General features: G+C 52.2%; 1 protein-coding gene across 10 annotated transcripts in view; it reads left to right on the top strand.

Annotated features, from left to right (window-relative positions):
- Window positions 1–22,438, top strand: part of POLR3E (RNA polymerase III subunit E) — a 33,634-nt gene that overhangs the window by 2,983 nt on the left and 8,213 nt on the right. For 3 of the 10 annotated variants that reach the window (XM_086375337.1, XM_086375335.1, XM_086375336.1), the window contains 15 exons: window positions 5,093–5,166; window positions 6,247–6,297; window positions 9,674–9,751; window positions 10,456–10,571; window positions 10,998–11,080; window positions 14,054–14,161; window positions 14,491–14,540; window positions 14,823–14,942; window positions 16,054–16,139; window positions 16,404–16,448; window positions 16,543–16,634; window positions 17,511–17,631; window positions 20,487–20,568; window positions 21,820–21,879; window positions 21,986–22,143. In XM_086375337.1, the coding sequence (XP_086231463.1) occupies window positions 5,131–5,166; window positions 6,247–6,297; window positions 9,674–9,751; window positions 10,456–10,571; window positions 10,998–11,080; window positions 14,054–14,161; window positions 14,491–14,540; window positions 14,823–14,942; window positions 16,054–16,139; window positions 16,404–16,448; window positions 16,543–16,634; window positions 17,511–17,631; window positions 20,487–20,568; window positions 21,820–21,879; window positions 21,986–22,143 (1,286 nt within the window). In that variant the 5' untranslated portion in view covers window positions 5,093–5,130. Of the gene's footprint in view, window positions 1–5,092; window positions 5,167–6,246; window positions 6,298–9,673; window positions 9,752–10,429; window positions 10,572–10,997; window positions 11,081–14,053; window positions 14,162–14,490; window positions 14,541–14,822; window positions 14,943–16,053; window positions 16,140–16,403; window positions 16,449–16,542; window positions 16,635–17,510; window positions 17,632–20,486; window positions 20,569–21,819; window positions 21,880–21,985; window positions 22,144–22,438 lie in introns of those variants that run through there. The other 7 variants (XM_086375342.1, XM_086375343.1, XM_086375344.1 and 4 more) reach the window with 4 other exon arrangements.

Below are 22,438 nucleotides of genomic sequence, written 5' to 3'. Positions count from 1 at the left end.
GAGAACAGGATGAATTTTTTAAAAAGATAATAATGCCCGTATCAACTCCGCAAAGTAAATTAAATCATCTCTGTTTTATGGTTAAAGCACTGAGGGCGCTCATGGAGCATACATTGTAGGGCAGAAGACAGACAACACTTAAGTAAATAGACTAGGTAATTCCAAGTTATGATAAGAACCTTGAAAGAAGTAAAACAGGGATTTGGTAGTGACTAGAACTGGGTGGAAAAAGGTCAGTTTTCATTCCAATCCCAAAGAAAGGCAATGCCAAAGAATGCTCAAAACTACCGCACAACTGTACTCATCTCACATGCTAGTAAAGTAATGCTCAAAATTCTCCAAGCCAGGCTTCAGCAATATGTGAACTGTGAACTTCCTGATGTTCAAGCTGGTTTTAGAAAAGGCAGAAGAACCAGAGATCAAACTGCTAACATCCGCTGGATCATGGAAAAAGCAAAAGAGTTCCAGAAAAACATCTATTTCTGCTTTATTGACTATGCCAAAGCCTTTGACTGTGTGGATCACAATAAACTGTGGAAAATTCTTCAAGAGATGGGCATACCAGACCACCTGATCTGCCTCTTGAGAAATCTGTATGCAGGTCAGGAAGCAACAGTTAGAACTGGACATGGAACAACAGACTGGTTCCAAATAGGAAAAGGAGTATGTCAAGGCTGTATATTGTCACCCTGCTTGTTTAACTTATATGCAGAGTACATCATGAGAAACGCTGGATTGGAAGAAACACAGGCTGGAATCAAAATTGCCGGGAGAAATATCAATAACCTCAGATATGCAGATGACACCACCCTTATGGCAAAAAGTGAGGAGGAACTAAAAAGCCTCTTGATGAAGGTGAAAGAGGAGAGTGAAAAAGTTGGCTTAAAGCTCAACATTCAGAAAACGAAGATCATGGCATCCGGTCCCATCACTTCATGGGAAATAGATGGGGAAACAGTGGAAATAGTGTCAGACTTTATTTTTCTGGGCTCCAAAATCACTGCAGATGGTGACCGCAGCCATGAAATTTAAAGACGCTTACTCCTTGGAAGGAAAGTTATGACCAACCTAGGTAGCATATTCAAAAGCAGAGACATTACTTTGCCAACAAAGGTCCGTCTAGTCAAGGCTATGGTTTTTCCTGTGGTCATGTATGGATGTGAGAGTTGGACTGTGAAGAAGGCTGAGCGCCAAAGAATTGATGCTTTTGAACTGTGGTGTTGGAGAAGACTCTTGAGAGTCCCTTGGACTGCAAGGAGATCCAACCAATCCATTCTGAAGGAGATCAGCCCTGGGATGTCTTTGGAAGGAATGATGCTAAAGCTGAAACTCCAGTACTTTGGCCACCTCATGCGAAGAGTTGACTCACTGGAAAAGACTCTGATGCTGGGAGGGATTGGGGGCAAGAGGAGAAGGGGACGACAGAGGATGAGATGGCTGGATGGCATCACTGACTCGATGGACGTGTGAGTCTGAGTGAACTCCGGGAGTTGGTGAGGGACAGGGAGGCCTGGCGTGCTGCGATTCATGGGGTCGCAAAAAGTTGGGCACGACTGAGCGACTGATCGATCTGATCTGAGAACTGGGTGAGGGGTGGGGACCTTTAAGGTGAATGGTCAGGGAAACTTGTCTGTTCCTGGAGGGGGTGGGATGGTGATATCTAGTGAAAAGGAGCCAGCCTTTTTTGAAAAGACCTGAGGAAAATAGTTGATGTGCAAAGTTCCTGAGACTGGCTGGGGCTTAGCTTGTTGGAGGCCCAGCAAGATCATATGGGACCCTGGGGCCATGGAAAGGAATTTGGATTTTATCCTGTGTGACAGCTGAAGAGTTTTGAGTGGGGGAATGATAGCTTTCCTTCCAAGGAGCAAGGGTGTTCGAATTTCATGGCTGCAGTCACCATCCTCAGAGATTTTGGAGCCCAAGAAAAGAAAATCTCACTGCTTCCACTTTTTCACCTTCTATTTGCCAGAAAGTGATGGGACAAGATGGCATGATCATTTTTTGAATATTGAGTTTTAAGCCAACTTTTTTACTCTCTTTCACCCTCATAAAGAAAGAAGGTCATTAGTCCTTTTCACTTTCCGCCATTAGAGTGGTATCATCTGCATATCTGAAGCTGTACTGTTTCTGCCTGCAGTCTTGATTCCAGCTTGTGATTCATCCAGCCTGGCATTTTGTATGATGGACTCTGCATAGAAGTTAAATAAATAGAGTGACAATATACAGCCTTGACGTACTCCTTTCCCAATTTTGAACCAGTCAGTTGTTCCTTGTGAGGTTCTAACTGTTGCTTCTTGTTCTGCATACAGGCTTCCCAGGAGACAGGTAAGGTGGTCTGGTATTTCCATCTGTAAGAATTTTAAACAGTTTGCTGCGATCCACACAATCAAAGGCTTTAGCGTAGTTAATGAAGCCGTAGTAGATGTTTTTCTGGAATTCCCTTGCTTTCTCTATTATCCAACGAACGCTGGCAGTTTGACCTCAGGTTGCTGTTCTGCAGGTACCGCAAGGGACACAATAGATGAAAATCTCGGCCTCCGTCTAGTTTACCACTGCGTGGTGGTGGGGGTGGGGATGGATGATTAACACGAAGCTGTAAACTGTCGCGTGGTGATACGTGCTGTGGAGAAGGAACTGGCTGGGGGGATATTGTGGTTTTAACTGGGTGGGCAGGGAAAGCCTCAGCCATGAGGTAGAGTCTGAGCAAAAACTGGAAAGAGGTGAAGGAGGGTGCTGTGAGGTTATGGGGGCCAGTGGAGCAGTGACAGAGACCCAGAGGTGGGATTGGGGAAGGGGGGAGGCCTGTGGAAGATAAGGTCTGAAACGAAGAGGGTCAGGAAGGGGTTGTTTAGGGCCTCGCATGGGATGGAAGTGATGTTGGCTTTTATTTCTGGTGATATGGGGAGACTTAAGGGGAAGGAGTAATGTGATCGCTAGCAATGGGTTCAAGGTGGAAGCAGGGAGGCCAGTTAGGAGGCTGCTGCTCTAAAGCGGGCAGGAGCTGGAGGTGGCAGTGGGAGTGCCCAGATGCTTGGCATGCTTTGAAGGTGGAGCTTACAGGATTTGCTGGTGTGGGATGAGAGGAAGAGAAACGTCGAGGATGACACCAGTGCTTCGGCCTGAGCCTTGTTAGTGTCTGGAATGTGTATCTGGAATAAACAAGATGACTTTGCATGGTGGCTAGGACAGGGGCCTAGATGCCATTGAATCCCGTGGTGAAAGTATGGATGCTCTTTTAAATATTAAACCATTCCAATGTTAAGTGGATTAGACAAAAATTGAGCTGGGCTTACAAAAGAAAGAGGTCTGGGAAAGGCTGAGATCAGAGGCTGTCCAGGTGCCTTATTTATTTATTTTTGGTCTGCCCTAGGTCTTTGCTGCTGCCTGCGGGCTTTGTCTAGTTGTGGCTACTAGAAGCAGCTTTCTGGCTGCAGTGCCAGGCGAGGCCTCTCTTGCAGAGCGCTGGCTCTCGGGTATGTGGGCTTCAGTAGTTTAGGTGTTCGGGCTCAGTAGGTGTGGTGCACACGCGCTCAGCTGCCTCTTGGCACGTGGGACCTTAGTTCCCAGAGCAGGGATGGAACCCGTGTCCCCTGCCTTGGCAGGCAGTTTCTTAACCATCGGAACACCAGGAAAGTCTGCCCAGATGCCTTTCTAACTGAGCATGTCCTTCCTTTAGGAATGTGAAGGTGAATTATAGTCAGACCTCCAGGTTCCTGGATTCAGCTAACCTCAGAAAGAAAGTACATTTGCCTTGCCCCTGGCAACTATTTACATAGTATTTACATTGTATTTATGAGTTTTTACATAACATTTACATTGTATTAGCTATTATTAGTAACAGGTGATTTAGAGCTTCCATGGTGGCTCAGCTGATAAAGAATGCACTGGCCAGGCAGGAGACCTGGGTTCAGTCCCTGGATTGGGAAGATCCCCTGGAGGAGGGCATGGCAACCCAGTCCTATATTCTTGCCTGGAGAATCCCCAGACAGAGGAGCCTGGTGGGCTACAGTCCATGGGGTCTCAGAGTCGGACACGACTGAGTGAGTAAGCACAAAGATGATTTAAAGTATAGAATATGCTTAAGTTATATCCAAGTGCCATGCCATCTTCTGTAAGATATTCCCCCAATATTCCCCCTACCCGACCGCTCACCCCTTCCCCAACCGATACTGAGGGACAGTGGACTCACCCTCCACCATGGAGACCTGCCTTCTCTCCTCCACATACCTGAAGTGCTTCCTGTTGCCTGGAGTCCCTCTTCCCCTCTGCTGTCCTGGCTTGTCCAAATCCTTCTGTCCTTCAAGACCCAGCCCAAACTCCCCTTCCCTTCCCCGAACTCCCCGAACTCTAACTGAGACCTGAAGTTGGGTGGTGTTGATGTCTTCTTGGTCCTCGTGCTTCCTGTGTGGCTTTGGTAAAACACAAAACAGTGTCTGAGTTCCAGTCTCTTTGTGATTAAATGGGGACCGGTGAGAGAAGAGTATGTATGTGAAGAGGGTCATTTTTAGACATACACACACACACACAGAAAATCACAGAAAGGAGGTCATCTCACTTGGGGTTGGGTTTAAAGTCAGCTTGGAAATCAGCTATCAGAGACGGAGTCACCCTGGGATCCAGGCCTTGGGACTGTCTGCTCTTCCTGCTGCACATCGGGCTCTCTAAAGGTTCCCCACGGCACCCGATTACTTTCCAAGGGTTTTCTTTGTGGCTGTGGACCAGCCAGCCACCATCTTCTTGCCTGGTGGTGAATTCTTCTTTGTCAGTTGGTCAGAAAACCCCTGAGGCTAGTCATTTACCCTTTCCGGTGGGTGTAATTCACATGTGATGTCTTGAGTCCACCGGGTGCAACCCACTGCTTAGTGCTTTCTGCCTGCTTTTTTGTTGTTGTTGTTACTTTGTATTGTTTTCATTGATGGGGTATGTCAGCAAAAATGATGTGGGCTGTCCACTTTTGACTCCATGAGAGATACAGGAATAAGATCTGTTTCTGATTGCCTCAGGCTTCTCCTTCACAGAGCAGGACTGGTTACAGAACGGGTGTCCAGGTGTGTTGGTTGAATGACTGACAGGCCTCTTGCTGTCCTTGCAGATCAAGTCCGAGGACCACGTGGCTGGCTCCCCCCTAGTATGGCCAATGAAGAGGATGACCCAGTCGTACAGGAGGTAACTGCCAGGGCAGGGTCCCTTCCATCCATCCTCAGGCCAGCCAGGGACCTATTGGCTTCCTCTCTACCTGGAACCCTCTTCTTCGTACCTGCCTGGCTGACCGCCTCACTTCCTTTAGGTGTCTGATCCAGCATCGCCTTATCAGAGAGGATTCCCTGACCAGCCTGCCTCACGTGACGTTCTTGTGCACGCCCTCCCTAGCCCTTTACTTTGGCCATGCCTTGCGTTTGGCCACAGCACTTCTCAGCCCCTACACATAAGTCTTTTTCTGCTAGAGTGTAAGCCTCTTCAGGACAGGGATTTTGTTCTATTCACCACTGTGTCTGCAAAGCCAAGTTCAGTGCCTGGCAACTAATACTCAGCGACTATTGAATGCGTGGGCTTACCCAGATTCGGTCATTTAGCAGCTGTTCGCTGAATCCGTTACGTGCTGGGGACTGTGACGCAGTGAGCCAGGCAGTGCTCCCTCCCGTGGGAAGCTTAGGGTGTGTAAGACTGGTAAGGAAGGGGTGGTTCCAGAGTCGGCCCAGACTAAGACGCATCCTAGAGCCACTGGGCCTTTGCACATGCCATTTCCTCCACGTGTGCCTCCCCGTGCCTGATGAGCCTTCTCTCATCCTTAAGGCCTGGGGGTGGGAGAGGCCATGGTTCATAGGAAGAGCTAGGGAGCAGGAAGGTAAACTGCCAGGTGCGGCAGGGGCAGGAGGGTTGAAAAGAAAGTAGGGCCAGTCAGACCACCTTAAGACAGGCCAGCCCAGGATGGGAGGTAGAGGGCATGGGGGAGGCCCTCCCCTGCCCCTTGCTCGTCAGAAAAGCATTTCATTGGTCCCTCTAGGATGCACCTGATCTGGGCACCCTCAGGGAATACATTTTCACTGGGGTATAGTGAACTGGGCGGGGGACATACCCAGGTTGGAGATGTGGTCCCCTTTGCTTTTAGCATCAGTTGAGCTATTTCTTCTTCCCCCAGACTGCCTCAGGGCCACTATCCTTGAAATCTGAGGAGCAAGCATGTGCCCGGGGCAGGTTGGGCATTGAGTTCTGTCTCCTGGTTAAGTCTTTTTCTCTTGTTCCTAGATCGACGTGTACTTGGCCAAAAGTCTGGCAGAGAAGCTCTACCTGTTTCAGGTAATTATGAGACATAAAGGTAAGGGGGGGAGACACAGTAAGTGATAGACAAGGAACAATGTGGAACCTCCAGTTGCTTAGAATTCTTGGCACAGAGGGTGTGCTAAGACAGTCTCTTTGCTTTCGTGGATGGATCAGTAATAGTCTCTAATTTCAAAGATGGAAAAACCAAGACAGCCCTAAGAGAACAGTGTATTGGATGGAGCTCGGGCCTGGGGACAGCCTGCTGGTAGTGAGGCTCGGTTGTGAGTCCTTGGGCAAGTTCCTTAAAAACAAATCTGTGCCTCAGTTTCTTCAATTGCACAGTGGTGATAATAATAATACCTGCCTGATAGGGTCCTCATGGGAATCAAGTGTGTCCTTATTAAAGTGCTTAGAACGCTGCCTGGTACAACATTAGCACCACGAATGATGCTGCTGCCGTAGTTGAGACTCAGGAAGGGGCTTTATGCGGCAGCTCCAGGGCCGCATCAGCCAACCCCTCCCCTCTTTGCTGGGCCAGTAGTTTTTTATTTGCTTGTGCCAGGTCTTAGTTGGGGAATGGGGATCTAGTTCCCAGACCAGGGATCGAACCCTGGACCCCCTATACTGGAAATGTAGAGTCTTAACCACTGGACCACCAGGGAAGCCCCTGGGCCAATAGTTTAATCCTGGTCACTCCTCCTTGTAACCCTAGACTGTCTGCAGGAATCATTCAAAGCACTTTACATATGTAAACTCATCTCATCCCACAGTAGCCTGTAGTGGTTATTATTATTGTAATTTCTTGAGATCTGGTTCACACCCATGGAATTCCCGCATTTAAGTGTAAATGCAGTGAATTTTAGTCTGTTCACAGAGTTGTACCACCAGCACCAGTCTATTTTAGGAAGTGTTTGTCGTCCCATCCCCCGCCCCCCCCCCGCCCCCCGCCCCGTCCTAGGCAACCGTTAACCTATTTTCTGTCTATAGATTTGCCTTTTCTGGACATTTCATATAGATGGAGTCATGTAATACGTGACCTTTGTGCCTGGCTCCTTTGTTTAGCGAGATATTTTCAAGATTCTCTCTTGTTAGAATGTGTATGAGTACCTCATTTCTTTTTATGGATGAACATACCCCATTGTATGGACATGTATACCACGTTTTATTTCTCCGTGCATCAGCTGATGCGCATCTGGGTTGTTGTCATGTTTTGGCTATCATGCATAATGCTGCTATGAACATTCCTGTCCCAGGTGTTTGTGTGGAGAGGTTTTCATTTGTTTTGAAATTGCTGTAACCTGTGAAAGCTATGTTTAATATTTTGAGGAAATTTATATTCCCAGCAATAAGATTATTAAGTATTGGGTTGGTCAAAAAATTAGTTCAGGTTTTCCCCATAAAGTCTTATGGAAAAACCCAAACGAACTTTTTGGCCAACCCAGTATTTTTGTCCACGTGCTGCATGTGAGAAAAAGGCCCAGGGAGGGTAGGAACTCACACAAGGGGCCTGGGACAGGGCGGCAGCTCCCTCCTGGCATGTGCCGGTGTGCTGGGGAGAGACCCAGCGTTGGGCCCGGGGGGCTGGGGCTGTTGTTCGGGGCTTTCTGCGCCTGCTTCCTCGACTGACTGCAGAGTGATGGGCCCGGTGGTGGTGCCAGTTCCTGGGGCACCAGGCCCCGTGCTGGGCCTTGGCTCCGTTTGCCTCATTCCCTGTTCCTGGTGGTCCTGGGAGGCAAGGAGCTTGTCTGAGCACACGAGGAGCAAGTGGCAGAGTGAGGACTGTCTGATTCCAGATCCGCTCCCTTCCCCACCACCCTTCCCAGCGGTCAGGAGGTCACAGGGCTGCCCTGGATTTTCGCAGACCAGGGGCCCTCCCGGGCTGTCATGGGCAAGTCTGTCCCAGCTCCAGGCCCAGTCCAGACCAGTTGTGCTCCAGGCTGCTTCTGGACCTGAGCTCCAGCCCAGGAAGCGGGGAGGAGTCACTCTATTGCTATTTAAGAGAGCTTTTAGGGAACAGCCATTTCCTTGGGCTAGAATCTAGCTAACTGATCTCAGATGGCCTCCAAAGGAGGGTTTACTTTACGCAGTGCCACACCTCTGCCAGGCTCCTTCTGGAGGCTGTTGTGCTTCTCACAGCGTTGGCCACAGTCTTTTGAGAGTGAGTCCAAACCGTGACTCATCCATCCATCCCCCCAGCGGTGTGCGTACAGCACGGGAGAAAGAAAGGAAAAGTGGGTCTGTGAGGAAGGATGTTACCACGGTCTTCTTTGTTCAGAGCAAAAGAAGCGATTTGAGAGCAGTACACTCGTGTGTGATGCAAAGTAACTTCATACCTGCTGACACGGGGGCCCAGAGAGGCCTCTCTGAGCAGGTCAGTTGGCAGACCGACTCCCTTCCAACCTTATGGAAAAGCCCACGCATCAGCCTGCAGCCTGTAAAGAATCTGCCTGCAACACAGGAGACCCGGGTTTGATTCCGGAGTCAGGAAGATCCCCTGGTGAAGGAAATGGCAACCCACTCCAGTATTCTTGCCTGGAGAATCCCATGATAGAGGAGCCTAGCAGGCTACCGTCCATGGGGTCGTTGGACATGACTTAGCGACTGACTCACCACCACCACCACCCATCAGCAGAAGGAGAGAGAATGGGATAGCGATTCCCATAGATCTGTTGACTGGAAAAAAAAAAAAAGCACAACCTAACAGTTGAATGAGAATTATATTTGGTTCAGCAGAAGTACTGAAGAGGAAAGCCCAGAGAGAGCCTCTCAGACAGCCCTGCAGGACTATTTTGAAGAGATAAGGGAGGAGAGGGTAGATAGGAGTTTTTGCAAACAAACAGCTTCTCTGTGTGTGGGAAGTGGGAACAGCCTGGGCTCTTTGAAATTGCTCCTTTGTTCTGCACCTTAACTGTCGGGTACCCTGTTTTCTCCTTCCTGAGTGCCCTTAGGGTGCCCTGTAGGGGGAGTGGCTGCAGGGGCAGAGGGTTTGAAGGCCACAGCATCCTTTGTGGCAGTTGCTTCTGCAGCGAGCAGTTTTTGTTTTCCCTTTTTGCTTCCTGTGGTCTCATTTTACTTGTCTTTCTCCACCTGGGTGGCCTGTAAATGAGCAGTTAAGACTTTGGACCCTTACTCTTGACTCCCATGGCATTATGCTGGGTTCCTAGGGGCCGTAGGGCCATGCGTGCTGGGGCCTGTTGGGGTTCCTAATGCTTGGGCATGTCCCTCGGATGTGCAAAAGTGGCTCTTTGGAAGGAGGCTAGCTGGAGCCAGTGAGATGGGATGCAGGACCAGTGGGGGCCTCCAGTCTGGGGCGGGAGTGGAGAGTAGCTATTGATTCTTGGCCAGCGCCCCTAGAGCCCAGCTCTGGGCAGGGCCGGGCAGGGTGGACTGACGGCTCCGTTCCCTTCCCCAGTACCCCGTGCGTCCAGCCTCGATGACGTATGATGACATTCCGCACCTCTCAGCCAAGATCAAGCCCAAGCAGCAGAAGGTGGGATTGGCGTCCTGGGCGGAGGAGAAGGGATGGGAGAGGTGATAGAGTGGGAGCTGAAGAAGCCCAGAGGAGTGATTGGAGAGTAAGGAAGAAATCCAGCAACTTGCAGGGCCTTGAGAGCTGCAGAAGGAAACTTCCAGAAAGAAAGGGGGTGGGCAGCTCCAGAGGGCCAGGCAGGAGTAAGGCCTGCGTTGAATTAGAACACGGGCCGGGGTGGACTCAAGTTCACAGGGCAGGGCCAGTGTGAAGAGGGCCCGGAATGGGGAATCTCTTGCCTCTCAGGGCTGGGGTGACAGGGACCGGGAGACCGGCCTGTCCTCAGGCAGCTGCAGCTCTGAGCCCATTGTCATGTAAAAAGCTACACCAGCATTGCAAATTCTGCTGACATTTGAAAGGAAGTTGGAAATAAGGAAAAGAGAAAAGCTCTTGATGTTTAAATGTGGGTACCTAATGTAGACTTTGGGGAGTGGAATGTGGCGGCAAGCAAAACTACATGAACCCCCTCCAAAAAAAGCACTCAGGCCCTTCTCTTGGAATGTGGGTCTGTAGCCTTTGTGTGGACTGAAGTCCAGGGGCCTTCGGGGAGGGATGGTGTCAGTCCTGAGACTGAGGTTAGGAGGTGGGTGTGGTGGGGCTGGGGCATCCCCTGAGCGCTGTGCCTCGGGGTCCCCATAGCTGGTGGGGGTGCTTGGTGCCTCCAGGTAGAACTTGAGATGGCCATCGACACGCTGAATCCCAACTATTGCCGCAGCAAAGGGGAGCAGATTGCGCTGAACGTGGATGGGGCCTGCGCTGATGAGACCAGCACGTATTCCTCGTGAGTGCCCTGGGCCCCGAGGGTGCCGAGCTTCGCTTTCTTCAAATATGAGCCTTCCACGGCCTTCAGCGACACCGAGGCCCTGTGCCCCACAGCTGGGCTCCCCACCAGTGGCTCATCTTTGCATGACTGGGCCTGGCACGGGCTCGTCCCCAGGGAAGTCGTCTTCCCTCCTGAGATGGCTCCTCTGACCAAGTTCTAACTGGGCCGAGAGGAAAGCTGGCCCCTTGATGGGAGAGGGAGCTCCCATCTGCTGCGTGTCTCTTGGGCCACAGTTGAGTTTCCTCATCCCAGCGCCCCTCCTGCATCACGTGCGGCCTTGGTCTCTGGCTGTTGGAGTTCAGGTGTCGGGGTGCAGGGGGCTGTGCCTCCAGGCCCAGGCCTGAGCTTCCTTCCCCTTGACCCTCGTTCTCCCTGTGCTTCTAGGAAGCTGATGGACAAGCAGACGTTCTGCTCTTCCCAGACCACCAGTAACACGTCCCGTTATGCTGCTGCGCTCTACAGGCAAGGTACCCACTCTGGGCTGCTGCGAGGGCTGAATGGGTCGGGGGGAAGCAGGGGGAGGGCTGGGGCCAGGACAGGACACCCTGAAGGCTGCCTCTGAAAGGTTGTTGCTGAGCCGTGAAAGACGCCAGGATTCTTGGCCTCTGGAGGAGAGGAATTCATTCGGGGTCAGTGACAGGCTTGATTGCTCAGAGCTTCTGTGTAATAAAATTTTATTAAAGTATAAAAGAGAGAGAAAGCTTCTGACAGAGACATCAGAAGGGGCAGAAAGAGTGCACCTCTGCTAGTGTTCAGCCGGATGTTGTGTGGCTACAGGCTGCTAATTAGAGAAAGGGAATGTCTCAAAACTCAGAGCCTGGCACCAGGCCCCTCACCCACAACATGCAGTTTGAGATAATGGGCGCAAGGTGAGTCATCCCGGGCGTAAAACATGACATGAATCTTGAAGAAAGATAGGTTTCCAAGTAAATATATAGGTTCGTTAACATAGGTTAGGAGAACAGTGTATCAGTAAAACATACTGGTTTGTTGACCCTTACCGGTTCTGAGTCCTAGTGCGAACCGTCTTGAAGAAAGACAGAATCTAGGGTAAATGCATAGTTCATTAACATAGCTTAAGAAAAGCATTTCCATAAGGAAAACGCGTTGGTTAGCTCAAGGTTTGAGAAGAGTTAAGTTCAGGAGGAGCCAGGTGTCCTTATGGCAACACAGAATTGTAAGAGAAACCTTTTAAATTTGTATAGAGAAGGGGAAAAAAATCTGACACTTGTAGTTTATTTCCTCCTGCTGCTTAAGAGAGAGATAAAAAATGTCTGACACTTGCAGCCTGTTTCCTCCGTTTGGAGACCCCTGGCCTCCCTGCCTGTTGCCCTCTCAGCCACGGAGGCTAGGCTGTCAGAGGACTGGGGTTTGCCACCTCCAAGGACTTGTACAGATTCTGCCAAACCTGATGGGGTGGGGCTCCCAGGTCATCCTCCTGGGACACACACACACACACACACACACACACACACACACACACCACCCCCCCCCCCGCCATGACCTTTGAGGCAGGAGTAGAATTTTGTCTTAAATACAAGGTATTTATGACCGAACAATTCCATTCCTAGAAAGCATCTATGCGAGAGAAATGAAACATCGCCACACAAAAACTTGTACATAGGTGTTCACAGCAGCATTATTCATGGTAGAGAAAAGTGGAAATGATCCACGTATCCATCAAGCTGATATATGGATTACAAAGTATGGTATAGCCATACATTTGAATATTATTGAGCCGTAATAAGGAAAGAAGTACTGATATGTACTCCAACATGCGTGAGCCTTGAAAACATTAAGCTAAATGAGAGAAGCCAGGCACAAAGGGCCACACGTTACGTGATTCCATGCGTATGAAATGTCCAGGACAGGCAAGCCTGTGGAGACAGAAAGTGTCAGTAGATTATTGGTTCCCAGAGGCTGGGAGGAGAGTGGAATGGGAACAGGGTTTCTTTTTGGGGTGATGAGATGTTCTAAAGTTGATTGTGGTGCTGGATGTATTGTTTTGAGAATATGTTAAAATACATTGAATTGTGTGCTTGAAATGGGTGAGTTATATGTTATGTGAATTATCTCAGTAAAGCTGTTAAAAAGTACAAGCTTACTGTAAGTCTTTAGAGTTTATAAAGCAATAAAGAAATTTGAACACTTAGGTGATAAACTGGGGTAGAATAGAAGTAATATCAAATAGCTATACTCATCTGATTTGAACTCATATCTCAAGGATATAATTCTTTAAAGCCACATTCCTTTTTTTTTTTTTTAATTTATTTGGCTGTGCTGGGTCTTAGTTGAGTGCAGCTTGTGGGAGCTAGTTCCCCTACTAGGGATCGAACCCAGGGCCCCTGCCTTGGGAACACGGAGTCTTAACCACTGGGCTGCCAGGGAAGTCTTTAAAGCCACATTCCTTCCTCTGCCTAGTCACGTATTTACTCCTCATCTCGAGCACTCTGCTCCCTCTGGTGTCGCAGAGAACCTCCACAGAGCCTCGTGCCTGTCTGATTTCGTTCGAGCCTACATTGACTCGATTGAAACTGAATATCTTTGCACCGCCTCCCAGTGCGCAGGTCTGAGGCCCAAAGAAAAGTTAGGATCTGAGTCAGAGGCGTGTAGACGCTCTTGTACCCGGCTCCGCCAGGCCTCTCTCCAGCCCCGTTTGCAGGAGCCAGTTGTTGGTGATTTTCCTTTTGTTTACTTGTGAGCTGCGCTGGGTCTTTGTTGCTGCTCGGGCTTTTCTCTGGTTGCAGCACATAGACCTCTCATTACAGTAGCTTCTCTAGAGCTCGGGCTCTAGATCGCAGACTCGGTAATTGTGTCGCACGGGCTTAGTTGCTCCGCGGCACGTGGGACCTCCCCAGACCAGGGAGCGAACCTGTTACCTCTGCATTGGCAGGTGGAATTTTATTGACTATGCCACCAGGGAAATCCCTGCACTAGCCAGCTTCTTAATAGGATGGGTGGGATTTGACAGGGAGATAGGTTGGAGGATGTGGGGTTAGGGAGGCAGTGAGGTTGGTCTGGCAGAGGCCTGGGTGGGGGCCAGGGAGAGTGGGGTGTGTTTGCTGAGTGGCCTTTGGGGCCAGAACAAGCAATTTGCAGGGAGGGGAGTGGGGGCCGGGGTCGAGAGGCCCTTGAATGTTGGTGGAGGAGGGTTTGCAGGTAAGCCTTAAGAAAGCAGCTTTGAGCAAGAGTCTGGGTTCACGTCTCGATCTGGTTTATGTGCTTGCTGTGTCCAACACAGCCAGATTGGGTTGCGAATGGCCGTCAGCCTGATGATCCCAAGGCTCTAGGACTGGGGGCTGCAGCAGAGGCGGGAGGCAGTTGGGCAGTGAGCTGAGGCCTTTCAGGGAATCTGGGGCCCTTGGTGACTCCCGTGAGCCAAGCTCGGTGGGTCAGCCTCAGCTCCTAGCGTCAGGTCCAAGCCCTTCTTCCTCTGCCAGGTGAGCTCCACCTGACACCTTTACATGGCATCCTGCAGCTGCGGCCCAGCTTCTCCTACCTGGATAAGGCAGACGCCAAGCACCGTGAGAGGGAGGCAGCCAATGAGGGTAAGCTCGGGACCCCCAGCCCTGCGTCTCTCTGTACGTGTTAGCGGGCGAGGTCAGTCGTGGGAAAAGTACTGAAAGGGCTGGATTATAGGATCCTTAGCAGCATCCCCGGCCTCTACCCCCTGATGCCGGTAGCACCCGCACCCACGATTTTGACCACCAAAAATATCTCTGAATTTCCTAGAGTCTCCTGGGGAAATTGAAAACCACTGACTTAGGCAGCTACCTCTGTATAGGAGGAGAATTCAGACACGACTGCTTGAGGCCTGCCCGGTGGGTGGGGTGGAGAGCCTCTGCAGAGGCTGCGAGCAGGGCCTTTGCTTTTGCAGCGGGAGACTCTTCCCAGGACGAGGCAGAGGAAGACGTGAAGCAGATCACGGTGAGCCCAGGCTCTGAGAGCGCGCCGGGAGGCAGTGGGGCCAGCTTTGTACTGGGCTGTCTGGAGGCAGCAAGGGTGGGCGGGTCTGCGTGGAGCATGGGTTCTGGGCCTGAAACGGAGTCCATCCCTTAGAACCTTCTTGCTGGACTACCTGGAGGGCTAATCTGCCGGGCATGAGGTGGCTGGGAGTGGGAAGTGCCCCAGATGCCAGGTTCTCTGGCCTCCGGGTGGGCTCTGGGTGACAGCCTGGGCCCCAGGCCTGAGGTCCTGGCCCCACCCCAGGTGCGGTTCTCCCGGCCTGAGTCGGAGCAGGCCCGCCAGCGCCGCGTGCAGTCCTACGAGTTCCTGCAGAAGAAGCACGCCGAGGAGCCCTGGGTCCACCTGCACTACCACGGCCTGAGGGTGAGCCGAGGCCCCTGGGCGGCGCGGACGCTGGCCTCCGTGGGCTCCTGGGAGAGAAGCCCAGTGCCCGGAGGTGTTAGCTGTGGCCTCGTTGTCTCACTTCCCCTTTCTCTCAGATTGAGTTGTAGCCACCTGGTAGTGCTACAAGGAGAGAGGTTAGGTTCTGGGGGCAGTTTGTCCTGTGTTCCCGCTTTCCTGCCTGTGCGCCCCCGGGGAGTGAGTGACCATGTCACTGGCGGCGGTGGTGGCCCCTGGGCTCTTGTTGAGTGTGAGCATCTTGTTGGGCTCAGTGAGGCTGGTGTTTGGTTACATACCTTTATGCATTGTGGGCCCTGAATGAAGGCCACATGCCCCATCAGGTGCTCCGTGGAGAAGCAGCCATCTGTCCTATGGCTGAGTTAGCTGTGCACCTTTCCCTTCAAGGGTGATTTTTACTGTACTTGACTTAGAGCCCAGTCCTTGGAACTATATTGAGTAAGGGAAGCAATTGAATATTAACCCATAAAGACACCGTAGGCTCTGTCTCCCCAGCATTTTTGTCGAGGTGGAGCAACTTCTGGAACCTTGCTGAAAGAGATTTTTGTGTTGACAGAGCCTTAGACTTTGGGTCGGTCAGACTTCCAAAAGCTCTCCTGTTTCCTAGTGTGTAACCTTCGGCAAGTTACTTAATCTCTCTGAACCTCACTTTCCTTATCTATAAAATGGGAATAATAATAATGGTACCTAACTTCATGTTATTTTGGGGATGGGATGAGTTGGGGTATGTGTGCAGCCATAGGAACAGAGCCTGGCGCGTGCATAGTAAGTGCTCAGTGAACGCTAGTTTTTATTTTTATCATTGCTGTCTGTGTTCCTGTATCAGACAGGGCACTGAGGCATAGGTGCGCTGGGACTGTGCAGCCATAAAGGCAGGAAGGGATGAGGTTGAGGCCACATGCAGAGGCCTTGAGTGCTCTCTCTGTTCAGGAAGTTGGGGTGGTCCTGTGACCGGCCTTGGAGCCGGACAGTGGGTGCCTGGAGCAGCACGTGGTACAAGGCTGAGAACCGGATTACAGGGGGAGGCCTGGAATGTTAGCTGAGGTTCCTCTGACTCCCTGTTCCTCCCCCACAGGACAGTCGCTCTGAGCACGAGCGCCAGTACCTGCTGTGCCAGGGCTCCAGCGGGGTTGAGAACACAGAGCTTGTCAAGTCCCCCAGGTGAGATCAGCCAGGCCAAGGCTGAGGAGGGCTGCTGAGCCTGACACTGGCCCTGGGAGCATTCCTCTCTCATGGGTCCTGCCTTGAGACTGTGGCCCCTTCTGTAACACAGTAGGGAGATGTGGAGGGGTCCATCGTCCTCTGGAGAGGGCCAGGAGGGCGTGTTGGACTTTGGGGGGCTGACTTGGGTACAACCTGGTTGGGGGCCAGGGTGGGGCAAGGACAGAGCCCTGCCAGCTGCTGACCTGTTTTCTCCCCCGACAGTGAGTACCTCATGATGCTGATGCCCCCCAGCCAGGAGGAGGAGAAGTGAGTAGAGGGGCCGGACGCCTTTCCCCACTGCCCCTTCCCACCCACTAACCTGCCCCTGGCCTCCTAATCCCTTGGCGTTGGTTTTCAATAGAGACAAACCCGTGGCCCCCAGCAATGTCCTGTCCATGGCCCAGCTGCGCACCCTGCCCCTTGCTGATCAGATCAAGATCCTGATGAAAAATGGTGAGTGGGCAGCCCTGCCCTGGGGGGTCCCCAGCCTTGCCACCTCCTGGGGAAGTGGAGTTGGGACAGACTTAAGGAGCGAGGCCCAGGGCCTTTGGAAAGTGCACTGAAGCTGTTACAGGCCACATTAGCGGGGCCACAGGTCCCTGTGAGCCTGGGCAGGCCACTGGCCTTCCTGGGATTGTTGTTTATTTATGAAGAGGCACTAAGGTAGCTACGGGGCTGAGGTGAAGCTTCAGAGGTGAGGCTTCTTAAAGGATTGTGCAGAGCCTCGCGTGTGAGCACGAGCTGTGTTCATTGTCACAGTGAAGTGTGTTCCCTTGCACCGCTTTGTGGTCCCTCACCAGGCTCTCCACAGTGAGGACTCTGAGGCCAGAGCCATCCGAGTGGATGTGAGCCTAGAACCTCAGAGCTGAGTCTCAGGCCTGAGGCTCCTCTGAGATGCCAGCACGAGGGCTGCGGGGCCGGAGTGGAGAGGGGAGCTCCCAGGGGTCCAGGCTACTGGCCTTGCTGCAGAGCACAGGGGCCTCCCCAGGCCCTGCCGCTGCTCACTGCGGGTGGGGAGGTGGGGAGAGCGGGCCACAGCGATCAGCTGTGTGAACTTTGGACCCGATGGCCTGGGTTCAAGTCCTGGCTCTGTCGCTTACTAGCCAAGTGATAATGGGTGAATTTTGAAACCTTCTTGGGCTGGGTCTTCCTCATGAGGCACTCCTGCCTTCCTCCTTGGGTACTCCTCCAGGGCTCAGTGAGAGGCGGGTGCCTGCCCAGAGTGAGAAACCAGTGACGGCAGCTGTTAGGTTACCACTGTCCTGCTGGACTTGTTGCATGAGCCCAGGCCCCTCTTGGCTTGTCTGATGTCTCCTGTGTCCTTCTCAGTGAAGGTCATGCCTTTTGCCAACTTGATGAGCCTCCTGGGCCCCTCTGTCGATTCCGTGGCTGTTCTGCGTGGCATCCAGAAGGTGGCGATGTTGGTCCAAGGAAACTGGGTGGTGAAGAGGTAAGTTCCTTCTAGTCCCTTAGTTGGGAGCGCTGAACCCAGTTAAATTGAATGTAAGTACTGATTTACTAACTGACAAAAAATCTTAAGTTTTGGGCTTAAATCTACCTTAGTGCTTTCTGTTTGTCCTGCTTACGTTGCATTTTATATTCATTTTTACCTTCTTTTCTTGTTACTGTTTTCACCAGTAACTTGGAAGTTAGCTTTCTTGAGTGTTTCAGTGATTACCCTACGGATTTCTCAGTTTAATATTAGTTGCTACTTTTTACCCTCGTGCATGTCAATTCAACAACCTTTAGGATATTTTATGTTGATCTTCCTTTCAACTCATTTGTCATTACATTTGTATATTTTAATTCTGTTTTAAACCCTGAAAGACATTGTTATCCAGTTAATATTCTTTAAAAATTTATTTTGCTCATCATTTCTTTCTGTATCTCTGAGTTCCTAAACATGATGATTTCGTTCTGCGAACGTGAGCGTCTACAGGTCATAAATTTGTTTCCGCTTTGTTTGGAAATGTCTATTTCACCTTTGTTCTTAAAGGTTATTTTTGTTTTTAATTTTATTGAAGTATGGCTGATTTGGCACCCCACTCCAGTACTCTTGCCTGGAGAATCCCATGGATGGAGGAGCCTGGTAGGCTGCAGTCCGTGGGGTCCCTAGGAGTAGGACACAACTGAGCGACTTCACTTTCACTTTTCACTTTCATGCATTGGAGAAGGGAATGGCAATCCACTCCAGTATACTTGCCTGGAGAATCCCAGGGACGGGGGAGCCTGGTGGGCTGCTGTCTTTGGGGTTGCACAGAGTCGGACACAACTGAAGTGACTTTAGCATGGCATGACGTAGCACGGCGTGGCTGATTTACAATATTAGGGATATTTTTTACTGAGTATAGAGTTTTAATTTGGTTATTTTCCTTCCGCACTCTGATAAAATTTCATTGTATTCTGACCTTCATTGTTTTTATTGTCTATCCAATGTATGTTCCACTGTCTAACATACATTTCTTTGTTTCTCTCTGGCTGCATTCAAGATTTTCTCTGGTTTTGGTTTTGCACAGGTCGTTAAGATGTGCCTAAGCGGGAATTTCTTACGTGTCCTGTAGGGCTGCATAGGTCCTGGGTTTGTGGCTTGCTGCCTTTTGGTCCTTCTCCAGACTCTGCCTCCTCCCTAGACTGTCAGTTTCTAGGGGCAGGGACTGTCTTGACTCCCTTCCTCCCTGGTGCTGGGTATCATGGCTGGCACATGGCCAACCCTTGGTAACCGTGACTACATTTAATGCACGCTTGAATTATATTACTTCTAAATTGTATAGGGTAGAACACATTGAATACTCACTGTTTAGGAATGTGATACAAAGTGAGCAATCTGTCAAAGTGTAAATTGTTCTAGATTTTTTAAAAAGTTGTTCATTGCGAAAAGTCCATCATTTTGCAGTTGGTTGGCCAAGAAAACTGCAGAGTGTATTCATGTTAGAACCTCATGGTGGCGGCCTTTCCCTGGAAGATGGACGTGCGAGGTGTGCTTTGTGGGGCCTTGCGCTGCTGTCTTGGGTGACACATGCGTCTGATTATGAGGGCCTTTGGGATGGCACGTCACTGGTTAACGGGACCTCGTCTGTGTGTTTGTGCTGTGGGTGGATGAAAGCCAGGAGAGGCCGTGCAACCAGAGCCCGGAGGCCGCGCGCCCACGGGAGGCACAGAGACTTGCCAGATGCCGGACAGCCAGGCAGCCACAGAGCCGGGGCTCACGCTAGCCCAGCGCCGCACGTGCCCCGTTCTGCGCGTGGCCTGTCGTTCCTGTGACTTGAAAGCGGGCCCTCCTGTGTTCCGTCTGCTCGGTGCTTTGGCCTTGCTGCCAGCCCTGTGGGTAGTGGTCTTTCCACGCCCCGTCCTTCTGTGTCCCTGTGAAGCTGCGATAGGGAGCGCTCCCACCTGTTGATGCAGTGTGTCTGGATGCTTGTTCTGGGCCCTACCCTGAGCTGACTTGTCCTTAGGAAATTGGGGCGAGGCCTGGGGTCTAGGGCTGGGGTGGGCACCATTACAGTCCCGCGCACGGACCACGTTGACTCACCAGTGGGCACCTGCTTCCGTGTGGCAGAGATGGACAGCCCAGGCCAGGGCCCTGTCCTGTAGGGCTTTCGTGGGAAGGTGGGCACAGCTCAGCCTTGAAGGAAAGTAGTAGGTGGGTGCCAGGTGGGCTTGATGGGGCAGGCGGGGCAAGGGGAGCAAAGGAGTGTGTCCCTGGGCAGCAGGGTCTGCGTCTGGATGTGGGCTCAGGGTTTTGCTGTGGAAATGCTTTAAAGCTTTGGCGCCTGTCATTTGCCCTTGAAGGTCCCTGAGCCTCGAGTGCTGGTCCCATTCTCCCCAAGGGCTTCAGCCTCACCCATGCTTGGGGTCTGTCTGATCCCAGCCCCGACCCCTCCTGCCTCCTCACACTGCCCATTCCTCCCCTTTGGGCCAGGGGTAAGGCCTTGGGGGCTGCTTCGTTGCCGGCCTCCTTTGGTGTCTCACCTGCTTTACGTGTGGGACTCACTGTCCTCCAGAGTCCTGGGCTCAGCCTGTCTGTCTCTGAGCCCCTGACCCTCCGACCACGCAGGGGCCTTGGGGCTGGGCCCCTGTGAGGGAGGTGTTGGGAAGGGGATGGGAGAGGAACTCGGGTTTGTAGGGGAGGCTGCTGCTTTCCTCCATGTGGGTTCAGGGAGCCAGGCTCCCAGGGAGAACGGCGGGTGATGGGAGCCCTTGGGGCCCACGTGGGAAAGAGGCCTGGGCTTCCACTTGGAGCTTGAGGGAGTGGGAGGCAGGAGGGGTGAGGACAGGGCCTGACCGGCCACCCTGTCCCCTTGGCAGTGACATCCTGTACCCCAAGGACTCCTCCAGCCCTCACAGCGGTGTGCCGGCCGAGGTGCTCTGCAGGGGCCGAGACTTTGTGGTAAGTGCTCAGCTCTCTGGCTTCCTGGCAGAGCATGGGGAGTGGATGGGGGCTGCACAGAGTCCTGGACCTTTGCCCAGGCAGCGGGCAAAGGGCAGGAGTGTGGGGCCCCAGTGGGGCAGTGGGGAGTAGAGGGCTCTGGACTCTGCCTTGCTCCTCCCTCCTCTCGGACCCTGGAGTCTTCAGTTTCATAAGAACCTTTGAGTTCTTAGCCTGGAAGCCCATAGGTAGATTCTGACCTGGGAGCCATTTGACCTGAGTGGTATTTTTAAAATACTGACTTACTGTCTATTTTTACAAAAAGCAATCAGACTCACGCTAGATTTCTACTTTGTCATAAATAATTGGACAGTCTGGTATCACTAACCCCCAAACAGCAGCCACTTGGAATGCGGCTGACACTCCCCATTCACCACAGTCCCTGGCATGCTGTTCCCTGCACTGTGGCTGTGGGCTTTAGCAACTCCTGAGCTGGCTCGTCCCTCACCCCTCACCCTGTCCTCCCCCCCACCCCACCCCCGCGCTTATCCAGAGCTGAAGTCCCAGCCAAGGCGTCCCTCCTCAGGGCTTGGCCTCTGAGCTGCTGTGGCCTGCACTGCCTGCCTTGACCTTGGCAGTGGGCTTTGAGTTTGTAGCAGTGTCGCCTTGGAGCTGTCTGTGGCGACCTTGGTGAGCTCATGCACAGGTCTGATCACACCAGGCAGCCCTAAGCTGTTTAGGAGAGTGTCTCCATTTTCTCTTTTCTCACCTGGGTGTCCTGGCTCCTTGGGGTACTGAGCATCTAGATGCCTATGTGGTTTATTTTCATCTCTGGGGATCAGGGTGCAGCGGCATCAACTCCCACGCTCACTCATGGCACATGTGCGCTGCTCACCCTTAGCCGCCTGCAGCTCTTCTCTGTTCATGCAGACACTGTCACATGGGTTGTCTGGGAGAGGGTGTTGTTGGATCTGAGTTGTTGTCGGTGACATACGGGCAAGGCATCCCCCACCCGAGGAAGCTTCTGTGGTGTGGAGTGGGTCCAGCTGCCCTCCTGGAGGTGGTGGCCGTGGAGCTTCTTCACAAAGGAGGAGACGGAGGCTCAGAGTGGAAGTGACTGCCCACAGCCAGGGTCCAGACCCAGTCTGCCTGACACCCCTGCCTGGCTAGGAGCCTCTGCTCTGCGCCCTCATCCCAGACTCCCAGGACAATAGCAGGGGCTTGGGGGACAGTCCTAAGAGTCCTGGAAACACACCTCTTTTTCTCCCTCAGATGTGGAAGTTCACCCAGAGCCGGTGGGTGGTAAGGAAAGAGGTGGCAGCGGTGACCAAGGTAGGTGATGTCCTGTTTGATCTGAGGCTTGGTCCCACTACTGCAGGGACGGGGGCTGAGTGGGGCTTTCGGGCTGGGCGTGCCTCACCTGGCCTCCTCCCCGCAGCTCTGCACGGAAGACGTGAAGGACTTTCTGGAGCACATGGCCATAGTGAGGATCAACAAGGGCTGGGAGTTCATTCTGCCTTATGACGGGGAGTTCATCAAGAAGCATCCAGACGTGGTGCAGCGGCAGCACATGCTGTGGACAGGCATCCAGGCCAAGTAAGAGCCTGTCGGGCAGACGAGGGGAAAGGACTATCACATCGTCCCCAGCCACCCTTGCCTCCAGTGGGGAGCACAGCCTGGTGCAGCTGGGATGATGAATGCCAGTTTGGAGCTGTGCACACTCCACTCAGGTGGACTTGGCTGCGTGATCCCAGAACCCCCCTGGCAGAGGCCTGGCACAGCCCCTCCTGCTGATCTAACCTGACCAGCCTCTATTCTGAGGGGTTGGGGAGGAAAGGGAAAGCACTCAGGAGCAAGGTCCCAGGCTTGTGTGGCCCAAGGCAGGCTGGCG

Source organism: Bos grunniens, chromosome 25 (assembly GCF_055505025.1).
Source record: "Bos grunniens cultivar Pamir isolate PY7600 chromosome 25, Bosgru_T2T1.0, whole genome shotgun sequence".
Lineage (NCBI taxonomy): Eukaryota > Metazoa > Chordata > Mammalia > Artiodactyla > Bovidae > Bos > Bos grunniens.
Note: the sequence above shows the minus strand (reverse complement) of the source record. Positions and strands in the feature narration are given on the sequence as shown.